Below are 21,413 nucleotides of genomic sequence, written 5' to 3' on the forward strand. Positions count from 1 at the left end.
TGAAATATAACCAGTAATAAACAATTATCAAATTACATATAGAGATCATTGGACAGTAATTTGGTCATAGGATAAGAATTTCAATATTCTATCAAAATGTATCTATGCATATTTCTAGTTCAACTAGACCCAACAACTATTACTAGAAATATATATCTATCTTAACTTATACTTGAAATGCAACTATAAAAAATTTCCCATTATTATCGCTCTCGTCCTAATTGTCGATGGCTTAGGAACTTGAAAAAAAAAAATGGAATGAATGAAGTGGGCAACAAGTAGTACATACCTCTTTTAAGTAGATACACTATGCATATTTAAAGAATTACCAGAAACTCAGTATTTGTACCAAACAAAATATATTAAAACAAACATTAATTGTCCATTCCATTAATAAATCTATATCAAGTTACACATCAATCATTCTTTCATTGATCAATCTACTAGTCAATATTCAACTATTGCCATGTTTAACGGCCTATGATAGATTTGACCAAGATTTCCCCTTAGCTAAGTCTCCACATGTATGAGTTGGTGGTTCAGCCTAGAAGGACGTCCTAAAAACAATATGCATATGCACAACCCCTCGGTAGGTTCTAAACATAGCGACAATGAGCATCAAATCACCAAAACCATCCTCTCATGACTCGCATATCAAATCCAAAATCATCTCATAAATCACAAGACATTTCACAAAATAAAACTTATATCCTTTGGCAATTAAATTTATCAACTTGAATTCATTTTGTCAACCAGTACTTATAAACTTTTGCAATTCTTTTGATAGCATTTCCCAAACATTCACAAATTGTCAACTCAAATTATTTTAATGGTTATTTCGTCATTCAAATAACCAAAAAGGTAACAAATATCCGAGCTAGTTTTCATACAATGAAGTATACAATAAACACTACTTTTCTTTTAACTAAATCATCTTGTGCATATAATATATCTAATCCTTATTACTTTCAAAGTATAATTTTATAATTTAAAAAAAGAAAAGAAAAGATAAACACCACTCACCTAGGGTTGAAAAACCAAACAACAGATTTGACTTAAGCTACGCTACAAAACAAAGTATGGCTTGTCAAGATTACAAAGCATGTGTGTGACGAATATATAATGAAGTATGCGATTAACACTACTTTTCTTTTAACCAAATCATCTTTTCTTTTAACCAAATCATCTTGTGCATATAGTATATCTAATCCTTATTACTTTCGAAATATAATTATATAATTAAGGAAAAAAAAAAAGATAACCACTACTCACCCAGGGTTAAAAAACCAAACAAAGGATTCTACTTGAGCCGCGCTACAAAGAAAGTTAATATGACTTGTCAAACTTACAAAGCATGCGTGTGACAAATATATAAGGATAATCACATACTTTTCTTTTAACCAAATCATCTTATGCATATAATATATCTAATCCTTATTACTTTGGACATAGAATTTTATAATTTAAAAAAAAAAAAAAAGAAGATAAGCACCACTCACCTAGGGTTAAAAAACTAAACAACAAATTCTACTCAAGCCATGCTACAAAACAAAGTTAACATGACTTGTCAAGACTTCTAGAGCGCGCGTGTGTGATGAATATACAACAAATTATGCGATTAACACTACTTTTCTTTTAACCAAATCATCTTGTGCATACAATATATCTAATCCTTATTACCTTTGAAATATAATTTTATAATCATTTTTAAAGAAAGATAAGCACCACTCACCGAGGGTTGAAAAACCAAACAACAAATTCTACTTGAGTCATGCTACAAACAAAGTCAATATGACTCGTTCAAGACTTACAAAGCGTGCATGTGATGAATATACAACGAAGTATGCGATTAACATTACTTTTATTTTAACTAAATTATCTTGTGCATATAATAATATGTATAATCCTCATTACCTTTGAAATATTAAAAAGATAACCACCACTCACCTAGGGTTAAAAACCAAATAATAGATTATACTCAAGCCACACTATAAAATAAAGTTAATATGACTTGTCAAGACTAACAAAACGTGCATGTGTCACATCTCATTCCTCTCTTTTATTTATTTATGTATTTCTGGTCGCCGACTCTTCTTTCTCCCTTTAATTAATTCTCTTGTCCTCCGTCGTCCATCCTATCGTTTTCCTCACGCTTGATATACATTATATGTAGAGAGAACCGAATGAGGGGAGACCCTCAAGTCCGGTTTGGAAGGCGCAACTCAAGGCTTTGTTGCTGACAACTAATCCCTCAAAGCAATGCAAGCACTCAAAAGCACGCCATAGCATATATATATATATATATATATGTCCAGTCGACAAACTTTAGGAATGCTAAATCCACATAGAAATCCTTAATCACGCGACATATATGATGTGTCCACTTGCCAATGTTTTGGAATGCAAATTGGGAACGCGGCTTATCGCATGCATATAGCAAGCTATCTTATTAATCTTTTCTTTTTCCTGCTCTATCCTTTTTAATAGGGTTAATACCTTAAAAAACCCCAAACTGGTATACCTATGACAAATTTACCCAAAATTATTTTTTTTTACTATAAAAATCCCAAACTGATATACCTTTGACAAATTTACCCTCTATTAGTTTTCGTTAAATTTTACTGTCAAACTATTAAGTTAAATGAGACATGACGGTTGACCGGTATACCAATTTGGGATTTTACTCTCTGTTTATCATAAGTTACAATTTTTGTGATTTTTTTGTGGTATTAATCCAATTTAGTGGATGGTATATTTCTCACAAATTTACCAGTTTGAGGTTTTTGCGGTCGAAAAAATTAGTTTGAGATAAATTTGTCATAAATGTATTAGTTAAGAGTTATTTTTTTTATCAGTCAAGGTAAATTTGTCACAAGTATATTAGTTTGGGATTTTTCATGGTTAAAAAATAGTTTATGGTAGATTTGTCACAAGTGTACCGGTTTAGGATTTTTTGGGGTATTAACCCTTTTTAATAAGCCTAATTATTAGGCTAACCGGCCTATCAGCATGGGCTTATCGTTACTTTTCATTTGACATTGGCCCATCAAGTCTCATTTCATCACGTTGGGCTTACACGAGCCTAAGCAGGCCCGTGGAAAGCGGCCCATTATCGCCAGCGCAAGACGAAGCGGGCCTGGACTCAAATGACATCTCTGCCCGCGCGGGACGAGCAGCGCGACCGAGGGCACTATCGTAACTTCGGAAGCTAGGGTTTTGGTGTAAAAGCGAAGCTCGCCTCAGCCGACTGGTCTTTCTCTTCCAGCCCCTGCTCGCAGAAACCCTAGCTTCTCCGCAGGCGTTCGGGACTGTGCAAGGACAGAGGCCTAGGGCTTGCGACCTGCAATCATGGGTAACTCTAATCTCCTCCTCTGCGGCGGGGTTTCCCGTCTCCTTCCGTGCATGATGGGAGATTCGGTGTTTCTTTGGCAGGTATCTCTCGTGATTCGATGCACAAGAGGCGCGCCACCGGTGGCAAGAAGAAGGCGTGGAGGAAGAAGAGAAAGTAAGGATCTTCATTCCGTCGTTTCAGCTTTTGCTGCGACGAATTCTCGTGTGCGAAGATCCGTGCTTGTTCTGCTTGGATGCTATTGATTATGTTCGGGGGGGTTTTGGTTTTTAGATTATGTGAAGGATGATGCGATTAACCTTATGTGGGGACGGTCTTAGGAAGAGGTATTTGATGCAGTATCTGTTATCGGACCAGTTAGGAAATGCTCTGGTGTGTATGATTGATGGGTCGGTTTGATTTTCCTGATTTTAGCTAAGCTTCCCTCTGGATCCCCATTATCTGCGGAGTAGCCACAGTTTAGATTAAATGGCCAGACTTGGATCCTTTGGTGAGATTGTGTGGAAATTGAGAGAATTTTGATTTCATTCTGTTCAGTCGAGATCATTTAGATGAGGGTGTGAGAACTGATTTGACTATTTTGAGTCTTGTTAAGCGGCATTTGGTCGATAAGTAAGGATGGACATTAGTTCTTAATTTACTTTTGTTGCCCTTTCAAAAGTTGTTTCATTGCGCAAATTGATTGAATATTAATTGGGATTCAAAATACTTTTCAATCCAGATTGGTCCAATATTAGATGTAATTAACGTTTTAAAAAACGGCTTTTGCCTGTAGGTATGAGCTTGGAAGGCAACCTGCCAACACTAAGCTGTCGAGCAACAAGACTGTGAGGAGGATTAGAGTTAGGGGTGGCAATGTGAAGTGGCGTGCTCTGAGGCTCGACACCGGAAATTACTCATGGGGAAGTGAGGCAGTGACCAGGAAGACTAGGATTCTTGATGTGGTGTACAACGCATCCAACAACGAGCTGGTCCGTACCCAGACTCTGGTGAAGAGTGCAATAGTCCAGGTTGATGCAGCACCATTCAAGCAGTGGTATCTCCAGCACTATGGTGTTGATATTGGCCGCAAGAAGAAAAATCAAGCTTCTGCCAAGAAAGAAGGAGAGGTGAGGAATTTAAACCTGCTCTCTCTATGTTATAGAGTTTCTTGTTAAATTACTATCATGGTTGCTGTTTGTTGTACAAAGGTTTGATGACTTGGCCAGTCTCAATTTTTTCTTCAATTGAAGGGGCTTGTTCTTTTCTCAAGGCTAGAAACGCTGCAATTTGGGTTCTTAATGATTTCCATGAAAGAGGGTGTCGGCACTAACAAGTTGCTAAAATAATTGTTAGAGCTTTTCCTGGATTTTTTGCATTTCCTATGTTTACTTCATATTGCTGTTTGTAAAATTAATCTTTGAAAGATGCACGCACAATGACATGTAGTATGTAAACTATGAGTGAAGTAGGTTGTAGAGTTAAATTCCTTGCATTCATGGACTGTAATAGCATTTTTAAATTTGACAGTTAGGACAGCCAGAAAAATACATGGATGTGTTAGACAAAAACTTGTGTTTGAATGCTTAAAAGACTTCTGCTTGTTGCCCATTTTGTCATTTTAGCATAGGAAGTAAACTATAAATTTAATGATGCCATTGCCTTCTGGTAGCGCTTCTTCCTTTTTATAACTTTTTTTTTCCCTATTTACTGGTTATAGGAGGCTGAAGCTCCTGCTGAGGAGGTGAAGAAGAGCAGCCACGTATTGAGAAAGCTTGAGAAACGCCAAACCGAACGCAAGCTTGATCAACATATTGAGGAGCAATTCAGCAGTGGCCGTTTGTTAGCGTCCATCTCATCCCGACCGGGTCAGTGCGGCCGTGCTGATGGGTAAGTGTCCTTAGTGCCTTCTTTTTACTCCTTATGAAGATTGGAGGCAAGTTTCACTTTCTTTGAAGTGATGGTAGTCCTTGCTGTGCGGATAGATTTATGATTGGATCTTTTTTAGGACTTTGTTTAGATCATTTTACTTGAAATCGCTAGGTATCATGTTCTTTTCTTCTGGGCAGATATATCTTGGAGGGTAAGGAGCTGGAATTCTACATGAAGAAGATTCAGAGGAAGAAGGGCAAGGGAGCTGCCGCATAAATTTTTGTTTCTGCAATACTGAGGACCTAAATCTTCCATGTCTTTTTATTCCCCTGAACATTAGTTTTAGTTTATATTTTAAGTGTTTGCATCAAATTGAGGTTGTCATCTTTTTATTCCCTTGACATGAAACAGTTATTAGTGTATTTGTCTTGATCAAGTCATCTTTCTTTTCTAATCAGTGGTGGTTTGGATCTTATGCATCTAAATTATGACTATGGTCAACTCTTTCACGCATGTTGTTGGTGTGAGCAGTAGAGTTAAGGTTTGCCTGTGGCTTTTCTGATCGAAGTCTGCTTCGAGTGACTTTTCAACCACTGCAATTTATGCTCGTGGATTAGAAGGGTCATAATGGGTTATAGAATTACTTTTTAACCGTATTACAGGCTTGTTTTTTAATCTATATACGATGTGCTAAATTGTTATGAATTAATTATATTCAACAATAGTCGTGAATGGATTTAAACATATAAATGGATTTAACTAACCTAAAGTCAAGTTCACTCTTCATATTCTAGTACTTATTTGATCTCATTCATTATGCGTGGATGATCAAATTTCATTGATATAGAGCCAGTTATGAGCACGGCACTTTAACCATTTAACCATCCACGAGTTTTCTTAAATTCAATTAAATATCGAAGTATCTTAGTAATATGAGTTGATGACATAAAAAAAAAAGGTAACTTGGGTTGGGTCAGGCCGATATGTTCGCATTGTATGAAAATAGATCAAAACAGGCTAAATGAGTATTTGAGTGACCTTTTTTAACCCGATCCAAGGAATCAACCCAATGCTTCCCCTGCTTGTTGGCCAATGGCAGTATTTGCTTCTTTCTTTCAGTAATGGATGTGAAACTTTCCTAGTAAATCGTAGTTCGCTCGTGTCAGACTTGAAACAATTCTGGAAGTCGACTTCTCCCCTTCATCTCTTTTCACCGTTTCATGGGATTGGTGCAAAAATGTACAGAAATGTTGAGGACGCTCAGCATCAGGCGAGCGAAGTACGAAGAAAAAAATCGCAGAATCTAATCTATATGAATCAGCACCAGACATTGCATAGGGCATCTATAATAACGATTGCAATTGTGCATTTCTCATGTAAAAACCAGATTCCTTCTAACTTGGCAATAGAACTGTCGACTCTGGAACTGCGCAACCATATCCTCATGAACAAAAATGAAAAGCGAAAGAACTTGATTCAGACAATTCATCTGACTATACAATACCTGCTCAAGCAGTGTATCAAGCCTCAGACCCCAAAAAAAAGAAAAGAAAAAGTGTATGAAGCCTGCTCAAGAACGTACGTGAATTCCAAAGAGCCTAGTCAACAAGTTTTAGGAACACAAGAATTATCTATCTGAAAGAATAAAGTTAAAATAACATTTCTTTTTCGCTACAACTATCCATCCTCCCCCTTCATTCGATGGTCAACTAAAACTCAATACCAGCAATTTCAGTATCTAAACCGGGGGGAAGCCCCACCCGCCTTTGAGCAACTTCTTCGATCTCCCTCATTGCTTTAAAAATCAGATAAAAAGATGGTAAAGTTAAATTACTGTAACAACCTTTTCCGTATGAGAACAATGTACCTCTTCTATGAACAACAGCAACAGCCTCGCATGGGGAAGGCACTCTTCCCCTCCAAGGTGAGATCCTTTTACTCTCATCAATAACCTTGAAATTTCAGCATCCTAGGCTTTTCAATATGCTACTAAGCTCATTAATGACCACAGGCAGGTCGGCACGTGATCCTGCGAGATTGATGGCATGGTACTTTAAGCCCTTCCACTTTGAAATTCGTTCAAAATGAGGACGCCTATATTGGCTGCTAATAATCTCAAGAATTACTGTTTTCGGCATTGCTGAAACTATGTGAGTTAGACCTGCGCCGTGAGCTCCAATAATAACTGAGGCATCTTGAATGGCTTGCACTTGGTCCTTCATGGGCATGTGTGCAAATAAACCATTCACAAGATTTACTTTGCATTTTAAATGGCTGGAGGCCCAGCTCTTCAAAGCATCAAAGACTTCTTGCTCATTGCTAAGCCTAGACTCAGGTTTGCCACTGTGTCGAGGGTGGGCTAAATAGTCTTCACGACGAACAAACAGCACATTATGACCAGAGACACCCTTTTCAGGATGATGTCTGTTCACTGAGAAACCGAAAGCTGATCTAATCATTTCTCCAAACTCAGAAAGACGAGCAGTCTTACTGTCATCGGGGTTCCGCCATAAATCATGTGCAGATGTCCCCTCACAGTTTATAGGCTGACTGAGTCCCTTGAACATTGCATTCTCATATCCCAAAGGCGACATAATGGCATGGCGGAAGCAAACTGACCCTTGAAAACTTTTAGCATATGCAACACTTGAAAACAGTGCCTTCCATGTTTCTTCCATGGGTGACTGAAAATATTTGTTGGAGAAATATAAGTTACATACAGTGAGAAATAGTAAAGTATGTTAATACCATGTAATTCTGAATGTGGAACAAACTCGGTGGAAATACAGTTACGGAGATGCAAAGCTACAAAATTACTTAACGATGTTGCTATACATGACCACACTTAATGAACAAGCTCTGAAGAAACTAGAAAGAGGCCTTAACAGAAGATATTAAACCAAAAACTGCCATTGAATATACAAAACACAACGCCAAAAAAGGAAATTTGAGGTTGATATGTTTTTTTCCCCTAAAATTCATGCTAATATTGGTAAAAGAGAACACCTAGAAGACACTCTGCAACTAGTAACTGAGAATGCATGTCATTGCAGAGGTGCAGTTCCGAAATCAAAGTGCTATGTAGAGATAAAGTTGAATTGACAGGTCAGTACTATGAATAGGCATCAGATTTATCCAGTGAATGGTAAGTACAGAGTCTTCATGATTAATTATTCTAATGAGATACATATCCACACTAGAGGTAGAATTCTTATGGGTGCCCAGACAAGGAGAAGAAAAGGCATAGATGCACCAGAAGAGGATGAAATAAGAGAATGAGAGAACAGATCTGGTGGAGGGGAAAAAGAAATACAATGCTCACAGGGAAAGGTTTGCTATTGGAAATCTTAGTTGGGGATAAATTAGGACAAGGAGAAATATTCATGGCGAAAGATTGAATGAAGAGGAGAACAATGCATGACGCTCAGGGAACCTGAACAAAAACAAATTGACATTTGCTTGTCAAGTCGTGATGCTTATTGTTCTGTGCAGTAGAGATGCATGCAAGCTTGCCATTAAGAGCCTAAGCATGCTTAATTGAGCCCCAGAGAACATTTACAACATAAACTTGCTTTGAAATGGTAAAGAAAGGATCCATATAGCTAGGCCCTTTACCATTACCACCAATGTGTTGCTGATCATAAACAAATGTTTTGGCAAATTGGTAAAAAAGAAAACATCTGGGAAAAAGATATGAGAATCTCATCATTTAGCAAAAATTACATGATCTAGATAATACGCTAGCACATGTAGGTGAAATAAAATCCATTGTTATATTATCAATGTGTTGAATATTCTCAAGGAGTCACAGCAATTTTCAGAATTAACACTTGAAATTAGCCTGTCAGAAAACATTTATCCAGTCAATTATTGTTAAGGAAACCTCAAGGTTTCCAAATCCTCACAGCAGACTCCTATAGGTTTGTTAAGGCATGGGACCAAATCAAGATAGTTCCTGCTTCTGCTCTTTTATGTGCTACACAAGTTCTTGTCAAAAGCTAAAGTGTTAGGAACAGTACCCACAGTTTTGTAAGTATAGTTCTCAACACCCTCAATATCAGCTACACTTTATCCAGTAGGCGGATATAGCCACATTGATGAGGATAAGCACAATCACTGAAAATAGGAGCACAATGACCTAACTAAGAGGGATACGAAATGAAATCATGCGAGAAGCACTAGACCTTGTAAAACACCCATTTTACCAAAAGTCCAAACCATCAAAGAATTTGCACAAAACGCATATCAAGCATACTCCTCAAAAGGGGATACAAGTGTTAAATTTACCATGAAACATTAACGATGGTGAGAAAGATTGAGTTTCTATGATAACTAAGTATTCTCTCTAAATTCAAAAGGCTATTACAGATATTTGACCAAAGATAGTTTTGGTAACTTTGTTCAATCTATCCTATATCAAAAACCAATTGTTGAAAGAAACACGAGCCTAAAATCCTTTACTCTCATCCTGTTACAATTCCTAAACAAAGTTAACAAAGGTCCTTTCCACTTATACTGAAGCTGATATTCTGTGTTTCGGGCTAATTCTTACAGCGAAACCCCAATTAGTCATGCAAAGAATGATGCCAACATGTAGATCCAATTTCCACTTTATGTAAAAACTGTGGTACCACCTAAAAACGTGTGGTATGCACCCATTAAGCCAAAAACAGGAAGAGAACAGATGATTTTCATACAACCTCAGGACTATCCTACACATGCAGAAATCATAAGCACTAAAGAATGAATTCGAAGACCAAACCATCCTTCTCATACCGTGCAATGGCCGTCTACAAAAATGACATGAGGTCGGAACGGTAATTCAGTGACCCTAGAGGAAACGTATGCATTGTACCAATCAGTAACCGTGTGGAATAAGTTTGCGTATTCATAGCGGGTGATTAGAAGTGTTGGCTCCTCGATCCACTGCAATCAAGAGAGATAATGTTAAATGAAATGACAAGAAGAGAAAACAGAAAGGAGAGAGTAGAAACAGTCCACATAAAAAGAATGACAAATGGATAATGGGAAAAAACCACCTGTCCAACCAGATTAGTCTAGACTATAGATCCTAAAAACTTTTGTTCTCATCTTTCCCAGAATCTAGGGAATACATAATCAGCTGTGAGCAATTTCAATTGGCCAGAATTTCCAGCTTCGCAATAACCGTTGGTTCTGCGAGGCCATTATCAATTATGAAAGGAAAGAGCTACCACGAAAAACCACCTGTCCGACTGAATTTACCTAGAATCTAGATCTTTCCATTCTATGCGGTTGCCATCATTCCCAGAATCTAGGAGATAAACTAAACACTTGTTAGCTACTCAGCTTTTCATTATCACTGGTCCCCTAAGTGCAATAGCATTCAATTAACTACATATCTGAAAATGCATAGCAATTGTATTGCGCTCCCCCGACAAATGACATAATTTTGGAGCTCCATAACCATTGATCGTTATCACATCCTACTCTGCCATATAATTGTATAATTGCACAATGCCAAATTCCCATAACCACCAGTAAATTGCTGAATAAATTGGATTCTAACCAACACCACTAGAACAGAAACCATGACAAATGGATCGATCGAAAGCATAACCTGATCGCACTGCAACTCTCCTGGTTTGACAACACGAATCGACCCGATCAAGTTACGAATCGGATGCCGCCTACCCCGGTCCACGTAATTATCCAAGAACTCGTCGCTCACGAGACTCTTCCCTCTCCTAAACCCCAGCTCCCCGCCGCCCCCTCCCTCGGCGATCTGGAAGGCGCCGTCCTCGAACACCGGCATCTCCTCCTCCTCGCTCCGCCCCATCACGTCCTCCACCCTCTCCCCTCCCGCCGCCATCCCGATCCTCTCCGGCGACATCCTCAGCTGCCCTCCCTCGCAGACGGAGCTCTCGAGCGTCTCGCTGCGGAAGCACCGGAACCATCCGCCGCCGCCGCCTTCGCCGTCGACGGCGGAGAGGAGGTCGAGGCGGCGGGTGAAGCCGTTGCCGAAGAAGGCCTCGCAGGAGTGGGGCCGGACGCTAGGGTTCAGGGACCAGGGGAGGTAGGAGGAGGATCGGCCATCGCTTCAGAGAATCGAAGCCGCCGTCGCGGCGGCGCTGCTGCTGCTGCTGCTGCTGCTGCAGCTGCTCGGTGAGGTCGGGGAAGAAGACGGCGGGATCGTCCTTGCGGATCCGCGACGAAGAAGCGGCGTCGTGCTGCTGCGGCGTCGGGGAAGAAGGGCGGAAGTAGAGGTAGAGGGAGAGGGTGTTGAGGAAGAAGAGGGCGACCACCACTTTCAGCAGATTGTAGCTTCTTCCAGTCATGGCTTCTCCTTCTCTCCCTCTCCCTCTCTCTATGTCGAGCTTACGTGAATTCGATGGAAATGGCGACGGAGCGTCGAAAGGGAGAAAGCGAGTTCAGTTGGGTTGACTAGAAAGCTTGGTCGTCGTCGTGTCGTGTCGTGTCTTTGGTTAGAGCGATTCCTTCATTGCGTGTTCCTCGCGGGTGTTCTTTTTCTCTTTCTCGATTTGAGGAATTTTTGTTTTCTGTCTTTCCAAGTTTCGTTTTATTTTCCTGCTAAGTATTAAAAAAATGTGCTTTCGAATCCGGAGGAAATTACTTGAATTATACAAAACGTGATTACTCTCTTTGATCGTAAGCTTTTTTTTTTTTTTGTGAATTAATGTAATTGTAAGTCATTCCGTGTATAACTATTGTTATTTTGTATGGACAACATTTCTAGATTTTACTTAAGAAAATTAAAAGAATCTCATTAAATTGATGATAAAGAGTCTTCATACAAGCAAAAATCAATATGGCATATATATTCCAAAATTAAAATATAACAAACTGTTGCTACATGTATAAATTTTCTAAAAATCATAAATGAATCACCACAAATTTCGAATCAATGTATAATTTTAAGAAGAAATTTGATTTTTTTTTCTCTATGCCTCCAAAGAAAAGGCTCCAATTGATTCTCGATTCTTGTTTCAATGGTAAGTTAGCTAAAAGTCCGATCTCCTCCAATGCCTTGCCTTCTCGAACCCATTGATACAGTTTTCGAAATCATATATCGTCCTGTCAATCTCTTCTTGAGTGTTCATCACGAACGGCCCGAGCTGTGCCACGGGCTCGCCCAACGGCTCGCCTCCGACCAAGATGAACCTCAAGGGCTTGGCGGATTTGTTCCACACCTCGACCCCGTCTCCGTGGCCGAGGAGGAGGAGGTGGTGGGCGGTCACGGGCGAGGATTTCGAGATCCCGAAGACCCCCTCGCCCTCGAGGATGTAGATGAAGGCGTTCCACGAGGCGGGTATCGGCTGCTGCAGGTGAGCCCCTGGCTTGAGGGTGAAGTCCAAGTACATGGTGGGTGTTCTTGTGTAGACAGGGGATTTGGCTCCTAAAGCCTCTCCTGCTATGACTTTCACTTTGATCCCATCTACTGCAGCTTCTGCAATGTCTTTGCCTGATATTTCTTGGTACTTCGGTTCAGTCCTGCCATAGAAAAACCAGAGGCGGGAATCATTCTACTGTTAATGATAACTACTCGTGTTAACCACATCAGCAATAAAGGCGACGCTTGATGATTGAAAAGCTTAGCTAATCTAGACAAGATTTTTCCTACTTGGCAGACCACCATTAACACTACAGGAGGAGAAAATTGCTGCTGCAGACCTAGACTGAACTCACATTTTGTGTTTGGAGGAGAGGTTGACCCAGAGCTGTAACCCTTTTTGAGTTCCTTGACTTGCAGGCATCTCGGAATGGACAATCCCCCTCCCCGCGGTCATCCATTGTAGATCACCGGGTCCTATCGTCCCTTTGTGTCCTTCGAAATCTTCATGTGTCACGGATCCCTATACATCAACATTATTATTATCAATACTTTTTACTTTTAAAGTGTAACAATCAAATAAATATTTAAAATTAGTTTTCGTGAGTTAACATAAATTATCATTATTTGAAAAGAGAAATTTCTTTTATGATTGGACCCATATGGGTGACCACTAGTAGGAGAAATGATGCATCTCATCGTTGTCATCAATTACAACGGGATCCGAATTCCCACACTAATGGCCCATGTAGGTACTCTAAATGATGAGTGGTGGAGATTAGGCAATTCCCCAACATGAAACACAAAGTACAAACACATGCTGGGCAAAGGACAAAACAAATAGATGCAAACTAGTCTTTTGGTCGTTTTAACACTTCCCGCGGCTCCCTCTGGGCTTTTAAGTGCATATGGTCGGTCAAACCTTGGACAAGAAAAAAGCTGTTGCCTTGCGTCTGTGAGGCGTGGCCTTTTGCATGCTCACCTAAAGTGGTTGCTTGCCGGCCACGCCCGCAAGCCATGAATACTGGAAATTTCCATCTATCGGTTTCACCGGTTTTGATGAAGTCATTCTTATTGGCTGATTCTCCTCCATGAGATAAGCAGGAACTCAATATGAAAACAACCTCATTGAAGACTTTTCTAGTTTTGCTCACTTCCTTCTAACAAACGTGATTCAACTCTCACTTTTATTGGTTTTTAAATGGACTTTTCATGCTTTTTACCAACTCAGGAATAGATTTATTGGACTTATAGGAGAGTCGAGAGTCGTCGAAATTGAACAAAACTTTCGTACCTGTAACATGTAGGTGACGGTCTCGAATCCTGTTCACAGAAAGCAAAAGAATCAAAACAGAGTCCATGAAATATGTCTACACTTATAATCCGCTCATATTGCTCCGTTTTCTTTTCAAGCATTCACCAAATCGCAAATCCATGATTCAAGAAGCCCAAGAAACACGAACCTCTGTGCGGATGGTCTGGAAATCCAGCAGGAGCAGTCACTGCAGACCAGAAAACCGGAAGAAATTAGAAAAGTAAAGAATTTGGAATTCTTATCCAGCATTGATCACAATTTTTGATTGAGTATAAGCAGAAGAACAAAAGAACAGAGAGAGAATATAGACACCCCACCTGAAAATTCATCCAAGACAAGGAAAGGGTCGAAATATCTCAGCTCAAACCTGGAAACGCAAGACACCCTTTTAGCCAAACCGTTCGGATTCGCGTCACGAAGACGAAAGAAAATGAAGATCGAGAAGGATCGATTCCCATCTCTCCTTACCGGCCAATGCTTCTCCTGACGATGGCCCCGACGCCCTCGTGTTGAGGCCTGGCCAGGAACTTCCTGGCCACCAACCGCGGCTCGCTGATCTCGCAAGAGACTTCTCTCTCCGTCATCTTCTTCTCCTCTTGATTCGGCTCGACCCTTCGGTGCAAGTGCTCTGTATTGGCGCTTGTGCTGGTGCTGGTGATCGAATTTTTGCTTTTGGTGAAGAAAAAGCTGGAGGCACTGGAGGGTATTTATAGGGAGGATTTGAAAAGAAAGGAGAAGGTTGGGACTGGTACAGTGACAGGTGTTCTTCTTCCTCAAACGGGGAAGGTCAAAGGGAAGCGTTCGGCTAGGCTGGCCGAGCGGGCCCCCACCGTGCTCGAGTTCGATCTCTCTCTCGCGGTGTATTAATTTTTTGTGGATTTTAATGCCATGCAAGGAGTGGCGTCAGCATATCGTGGACGTGATGTCGGGGGGCTAGGGCTCTCGATCTGGACCGTCGGTTCGAGTTTCTACGTCGGGATTCGATCCGTGACGAGCGGATGTCGTCGATGATGTGCTGGTCGCGTACAGAGTGGCCGGTGGGGCCCGCCGATTTCCATATTGTAAAGTGTTCTCCTCTCTTGTGGTATTCGCGGGATGTTCCATTTTTCCGGATCGTTAGCGGCGGGGCGTGACATTAAATTTTTCATTTTTGCGAAAAAAATAAAATTTTGGGGACCAAAATATCCGGCGGTCTTTTTCTCCCATTTATACCACCCACCAAATGCTTTATTTGCAGCTTTGAAAATAAATGTTGCGGCTTATATAATGTGTTTGAAAAACACCTCGCTGCTTCAAAGTTCAACAATACAACAATTTATAGCGGTGTTTAGAAAATTATCTCACCTAGTTTTGAATTGCTAGAAATTTTAAATATATGTTGTCAAGAATTAGATTTCATAGCATAGTTACAGTTGAGTTAATAGCTTCTTAGGGCACGCATAACAAATTTTCTAAAATAAAATTCAATTTATGGTCAAACATTGATTTTTTTAATTTCTATTCCCAAAATAAGTTTCTAAGTACGTGTTTAATAACAATTCAAAATTTATGTTTTTACAATAGAAATTCGTTTAATAACAAAATAAAATTTTAATTTCTAAGAGGGCAGCGACCAGTGACTAGCGATCGGCGTATGGCATCCATCTGGTGGTGGGCGGTTGGCAACCGGCGTCCGACAATGGGCGGCCGGCGACCGACGATGGGTGGCCCACATCCTATGAGCGATGGGTGAGCAACAGGCGACAATGAGAGTAAACAATAAAAAAAAGTCTTCATTTCTCATTTTTATTCCAAAAATAGAAAAACTACCAAACGGATTTTTGTTTCTAACGTATTTTGGGGACTAGAAAAATAAAGAAATAGAAAAATGGAAATTTTGTCAAACTTGCCCTTAGTCAAACTAAAACTTGAAGTTGACCAATTGGAATAGCTCACCGGTTTTGTTAGGTTATTAATTGGTGTAGTGACATTGTTCATAGTTTAGCATTTTTCTAACCATAACTTTGACCCGTCGCTTTTTAGATATCGAGTAAAAGAAAGTACCAAAAAGTTTTGGACCTATTTTATTAGTGCTAATTTAGTCATAAACATTTTAATTTGGATGATTTAATCATAAAAATTTTCATGCCAATTGAGTCTATCTAGTTAATTTGAGTTATCAATTAATGACGTCCACCTTTCATGTTGACATTTTTATAATATTTTAATTTTTATATATTTTTATATATTCTTTATTTTTTTTTTTCCTTTCGTTTTGGCTGGGATGGTTGGCAAAGGTCACAACTCTAGCCCAAGTCCTAGGCAAGAGCAACAACCCTTAGCAACCAAAATGAAAGGAAAAATAAATAAAAATTAATTAAAATTCATTTTTTATTGTAAAAATTGTTTACATTAGTATCAATTGTGTCACGTAAGAAGACTAACATTCACGTCAGTGGTTATGGTCAATATTGGCTGAAAATAACTCAATTAGCTTAATACAATCGAAATATTTATGACTGAATTAATATAAATGCAATGGGTTTTAGATTTTTTTTCCCTTACTTTCATCATTTTGAGCATAACGTGGACAATTTTTTTTTTTTAAAGAGTATAACAGAAATTAATATAACTTTCGGGAAAACTTTGAAAATTTACATATATCCTGCATTTCAACATTTTAATAGTTTGAAAAAGTTTCAGGTTTTCCGTGTACACTAAAGCCGAAGCATGCGCCCCGCAAATTTTGTGGAGGAAAACAGAACACGAGTCAGTTCATAAACGCCTTATTTGCTACTTTCCGAAATCCACTCAAAAGTTTAGACTTCTTTTTAGTGCAAAATATCTGCAACTCAGTTCGATATACAAATAATAATATGCATAATCATATACAAATTTGCTGTAATCCTTTGAAATTTAAAATATCATCTTTCGATTTGCAAATTTTAGAGGGACAGTCTTGAGTAGAAAAAAATTAGTGATTCTTTACATACTCGAGATCGACGTAGTATTTCATCACGCAATTCTAGAACTAGATTAGATCCTGGGCTCCAATTCCAGAACTACATCAAATTTTTGACAAATAAGTTGAGTTGAGTAAAGTTGAACTTATTAAACAGATTTTTTTTTTTTAAAAGGTAAGTGAAAATTTTACTGATATGTATAAATAAATAAATAAAATCATACAAATTTGGCTCCTCAAGATATGTCTACGGATGGGCATGGGATATGAGACCTCGACCCAACTGAGGTGGTTTTTCTTTACGAGAGACAATTAGCTAGGAAAATTGTGGGAAATGAGATGCGGATTTTGGCAAAGCGGAGCTGTAATAGGCTTGCCCCACTCTGTCTATACGTTTTACGATTTTCCGATCTATAAACATGAAACTTTTTCTTTATAAAAAGACATGCTTAATTGGACATTTTTAAGGTTCCATTTGTTTCTCAAAAAATAAATAATTTGTAAAATATTTTTCTAATTATATCCCTTCAAATAATTAATTGATAAGAAATCTTTTCATTATCAATAGCAATTAATGTCTAAATATTTCATAAATAATAAAAATGTTATTTATTTATTCAATTTCATAAACAATATAAATGATTATATGAGGAAAAATATTTTTTTAATTATTCGTTAATTGGAGCCTAAGCACTTTTTTTTTTTAATTGGTTGGTTCTTAGGAATTCAATTCCTCCGTTCATCCTGCCTATATCTGGTCCTTGTCCAAAAAAAAAATCCTGCCCATATCTGGTCAACCGATCAAGAACGTCACGTCGCCGTTATGCGTGCGGTCATCCTCACGACTCCTAAGCCTCGTATATCCTCGTTGACCTTGTAGTCCCCATTTTAACGCTGCTTTGTTCGAGCAAGTAATTTGATTCAAAGTCGAACACGTTAAACAGCAGTGACATCCAAGCATCGTCCGCCGCATGTCATCCTCCTCCTCCTCCTCCTTCACCGACTCGACAACATGAATTACGACCGAAGCGACCTAATTTCGTGTCGATAGCCATTTGGAATCTAGCTGCCTTAACTAAGGATCATGTCATATAATCCAAAATCCAACACATCACATTTGATGATGTTTTCAACACCTTACAAGATGTCAAATCGGATGGAGTAATAAAATCAAGTCAAATTGACTAAAGCTAAATTGGATTTATTGTGCACACCTTATCCATAGAATATATATACACACATATATATGGCCAATATAAAACTTGATGACCTTAGATGAGGAATTGTATGATTTATTTACCCAAATGCAATGTTTTAAAGATCATAACAAAGATTATATTAGATGGTCGAGCAATGAAATTTGATTGAGTCAACTAAATAGAATGGAGTTGCAAAAATTAAATAAATAAATAAAGCCCAAAAAATGAAGCTCGACTTTAGATTGATCAAATGGGTGAGTTGGGATTGGGTTGAGTTGAAAATTATTCGACCCAAATTGATCAATTTAACTCATTGGGTAATACAAATCTAGCATCAATTGCTAAAAGGCCTTCATATTTATCCAAAATTAGGAAACTCATACCCAAATTGAATAATAGCATGGAACGAGTGAGCCGTGAAATTAAATGATGACAAGAGAGTTATAGATGTAAATTTGATTCATTTGATACTTATATTATTTTGAGTTTTACATTTTTGATTTACTCGTAACTTATTTACAACTTAATATGATTAATTTATGTAATAATTCATTTAATCAGATATGAATTAAGAAATAAATTTAATAATCCATTTTGGCACGTACCTGTTGGCAACGTAATTTTCCGGGTACGACTTTCCAAATAATGCACGCATGCGTCAGACTCACGTGATTCGGATGGACTGCATATGGTAAGAGGAGAACTCTCAATTGGGTCCCACGAACTCCGAACCCCTAGTGGGCCCCTATAGACAGCGTTAACTAGAGGCAACATGGGAGTCCAGTGACGTCACTGCTGGAGAAGCATGACGAACGAGAGACTCGTTCCGAAATCAAAGTGCTATGTAGAGATAAAGTTGAATTGACAGGTCAGTACTATGAATAGGCATCAGATCTATCCAGCGAATGGTAAGTACAGAGTCTTCATGATTAATTATTCTAATGAGATACATATCCACACTAGAGTAGAATTCTTACGGGTGCCCAGACAAAGGAGAAGAAAAGGCATAGATGCACCAGAAGAGGATGAAATGAGAGAACAGATCTGGTGGAGGGGAAAAGGAAATATAATGTTCACAGGGAAAGGTTTGCTATTGGAAATCTTAGTTGGGGATAAATTAGGAGGAGGAGAAATATTCATGGTGCAAGATTGAATGAAGAGGAGAACAATGCACGACGATTGGGGAACCTGAACGAAAACAAAATGATATTTGCTTGTCAAGTCGTGATGCTTATTGTTCTGTGCAATAGAGATGCATGCAAGCTTGCCATTAAGAGCCTAAGCATGCTTAATTGAGCCCTAGAGAACATTTACAACATAAACTTGCTTTGAAATGGTAAAGCGAGGATCCATATAGCTAGGCCCTTTACCATCACCACCAATGTGTTGCTGTGATCATAAACAAATGTTTTGGCAAATTGGTAAAAAAGAAAACATCTGGGAAAAAGATAAGAGGACCTCATCATTTAGCAAAAATTATATGATCTAGATAATACGCTAGCACATGTAGGTGAAATAAATTCCATTGTTATATTATAATGTGTTGAATATTCTCAAGGAGTCACAGCAATTTTCAGAAATAACACTTGAAATTAGCCTGTCAAAAAACCTTTTCTAGTCAATTATTGCTGAGGAAATCTCAAGGCTTCCAAATCCTCACGGCAGACTCCTATAGGTTTGTTATGGCGTGGGACCAAATCAAGATAGTTCCCGCTTCTGCTCTTTTACGTGCTACACAAGTTCTCGTCAAAAGCTTAAGTGTTAGGAACAATACCCACAGTTTCGTAAGTATAGTTCTCAACACCTTCAATATCAGCTACACTTTATCCAGTAGGCGGATATAGCCACATTGATGAGGATAAGCACAATCACTGAAAATAGGAGCACAATTACCTAACTAAGAGGGATACGAAATGAAATCATGAGAGTAGCACTAGACCTTGAAAAACACCCATTTTACCAAAAGTCCAAACTATCAAAGAATTTGCACAAAATGCATATCAAGCATACTCCTCAAAAGGGGATACAAGAGTCAAATTTACCATGAAACAGTAATGATGGTGAGAAAGACTGAGTTTCTTTGATAACTAAGTATTCTCTCTGAATTCAAAAGGCTATTACAGATATTTGATCAAAGATAGTTTTGGTGACTTCGTTCAATCTATATCCTATATCAAAAACCAATTGTTGAAAGAAACACGAGTCTAAAATCCTTTACTCTCATCCTGCTACAATTCCTAAACAAAGTTAACAAAGGTCCTTTCCACTTGTACTGAAACTGATATTCTGTGTTTCAGGCTAATTCTTACAGCCAAACCCGAATTAGTCATGCCAAGAATGATGCCAACATGTAGATCCAATTTCCACTTCAACTAAAAACTGTGGTACCACCTAAAAACTTGTAGTATGCACCCATTAAGCCATAAACGGGAAGAGAACAAATGATTTTCATACCCCCCCTCAAGACTATCCTACGCATGCAGAAATCATAAGCACTAAAGAATGAATTCGAAAACCAAACCATCCTTCTCATACCGTGCAATGGCCGTCTACAAAGATGACATGAGGTCGAAACGGTAATTCAGTGACCCTAGAGGAAACATATGCATTGTACCAATCAGTAACCGTGTGGAATAAGTTTGCATATTCATAGCGGGTGATAAGAAGTGTTGGCTCCTCAATCCACTGCAATCAAGAGAGATAATGTTAGAGAGATATAAAATGAAATGACGAGCAGAGAAAACAGAGAGAAGAAAGTAGAAACAGTCCAGATAAAAAGAAAAATAAACAGCTAACGGAAAAAAACCACCTGTCCAACCAGATTAGTCTAGACTATAGATCCTAAAAACTTTTGTTCTCGTCTTTCCCAGAATCTAGGGAATACATAATCAGCCGTGAGCAATTTCAGTTTGGCCAGAATTTCCAGCTTTGCAATAACCGTTGGTTCTGCGAGGCCATTATTGATTACGAAAGGAAAGAGCTACAACAAAAAACTACCTGTCCAACGGAATTTACCTAGAATCTAGATCTCTCCATTCTATGCGGTTGCCATCATTCCCAGAATCTAGGAGATAAACTAATCACTTGTTAGCTACTCAGCTTTTCATTATCACTGGTCCCCTAACTGTAATAGCATTCAATTAACTACATATCTGAAAATGCATAGCAATCATATTGCGCTCCCCCGACAAATGACATAATTTTGGAAGAGGAGGGCGACCACCACTTTCAGCAGATTGTAGCTTCTTGCATTCATGGCTTCTCCTTCTCCCTCTCTCTATTTCGAGCTTACGTGAATTCGATGGAAATGGCGGCGACGGAAATGGCGACGGAGCGTCGAAAGGGAGAAGCGAGTTCTGTTGGGTTGACCAGAAAGCTTGGTCGTGTCGTGTCTTTGGTTAGAGCGATTCCTTCCTTCCGTGTTCCTC

The 21,413-nt window shown here is 38.8% G+C and overlaps 3 protein-coding genes across 3 annotated transcripts; 1 reads left to right on the forward strand and 2 right to left on the reverse strand.

The window, feature by feature from the left end:
* The first annotated feature begins 3,202 nt into the window (after window positions 1–3,202).
* On the forward strand, window positions 3,203–5,657 carry LOC104448162 (40S ribosomal protein S8). The gene is made up of 5 exons (XM_010061950.3): window positions 3,203–3,352; window positions 3,433–3,505; window positions 4,125–4,458; window positions 5,049–5,218; window positions 5,398–5,657. The coding sequence occupies exons 1-5, from the start codon at window positions 3,349–3,351 to the stop codon at window positions 5,474–5,476; spliced, it is 660 nt and encodes a 219-aa protein (XP_010060252.1). The 5' UTR covers window positions 3,203–3,348; the 3' UTR covers window positions 5,477–5,657.
* Window positions 5,658–6,651: 994 nt separating this feature from the next.
* On the reverse strand, window positions 6,652–21,331 carry LOC104448163 (beta-1,2-xylosyltransferase). Its single transcript, XM_010061951.3, is given in 5 exon segments — window positions 6,652–7,884; window positions 9,977–10,126; window positions 10,800–11,262; window positions 11,264–11,576; window positions 21,293–21,331. Coding segments are annotated over 4 exon segments (1,590 nt in total). The 5' UTR covers window positions 11,518–11,576; window positions 21,293–21,331; the 3' UTR covers window positions 6,652–7,161.
* Window positions 11,953–14,534, reverse strand: LOC104448164 (pirin-like protein). Its single transcript, XM_010061952.3, has 6 exons — window positions 14,314–14,534; window positions 14,163–14,212; window positions 13,994–14,032; window positions 13,825–13,853; window positions 12,887–13,053; window positions 11,953–12,691 (listed from the first exon to the last, which is right to left on the reverse strand). Exons 1-6 carry the CDS (start codon window positions 14,427–14,429, stop codon window positions 12,202–12,204), a joined length of 891 nt encoding a protein of 296 aa, XP_010060254.1. The 5' UTR covers window positions 14,430–14,534; the 3' UTR covers window positions 11,953–12,201.
* Window positions 21,332–21,413: the final 82 nt, after the last annotated feature.

This window comes from Eucalyptus grandis, chromosome 6 (genome assembly GCF_016545825.1).
Source record: "Eucalyptus grandis isolate ANBG69807.140 chromosome 6, ASM1654582v1, whole genome shotgun sequence".
Lineage (NCBI taxonomy): Eukaryota > Viridiplantae > Streptophyta > Magnoliopsida > Myrtales > Myrtaceae > Eucalyptus > Eucalyptus grandis.

Bases quoted from the DNA above. Each gene is read 5' to 3' on its own strand.
- LOC104448162 (XM_010061950.3), top strand. The intron at 3,506-4,124 runs GTAAGGATCTTC...TTTTGCCTGTAG, and splicing joins GCGTGGAGGAAGAAGAGAAA to GTATGAGCTTGGAAGGCAAC. The intron at 5,219-5,397 runs GTAAGTGTCCTT...TCTTCTGGGCAG, and splicing joins CAGTGCGGCCGTGCTGATGG to ATATATCTTGGAGGGTAAGG.
- LOC104448164 (XM_010061952.3), bottom strand. From the start codon at position 14,429: ATGACGGAGAGAGAAGTCTCTTGCGAGATCAGCGAGCCGCGGTTGGTG. The intron at 14,033-14,162 runs GTGGGGTGTCTA...TCTGGTCTGCAG, and splicing joins TGTCTTGGATGAATTTTCAG to TGACTGCTCCTGCTGGATTT. The intron at 12,692-12,886 runs GTGAGTTCAGTC...TTTCTATGGCAG, and splicing joins CTCTCCTCCAAACACAAAAT to GACTGAACCGAAGTACCAAG.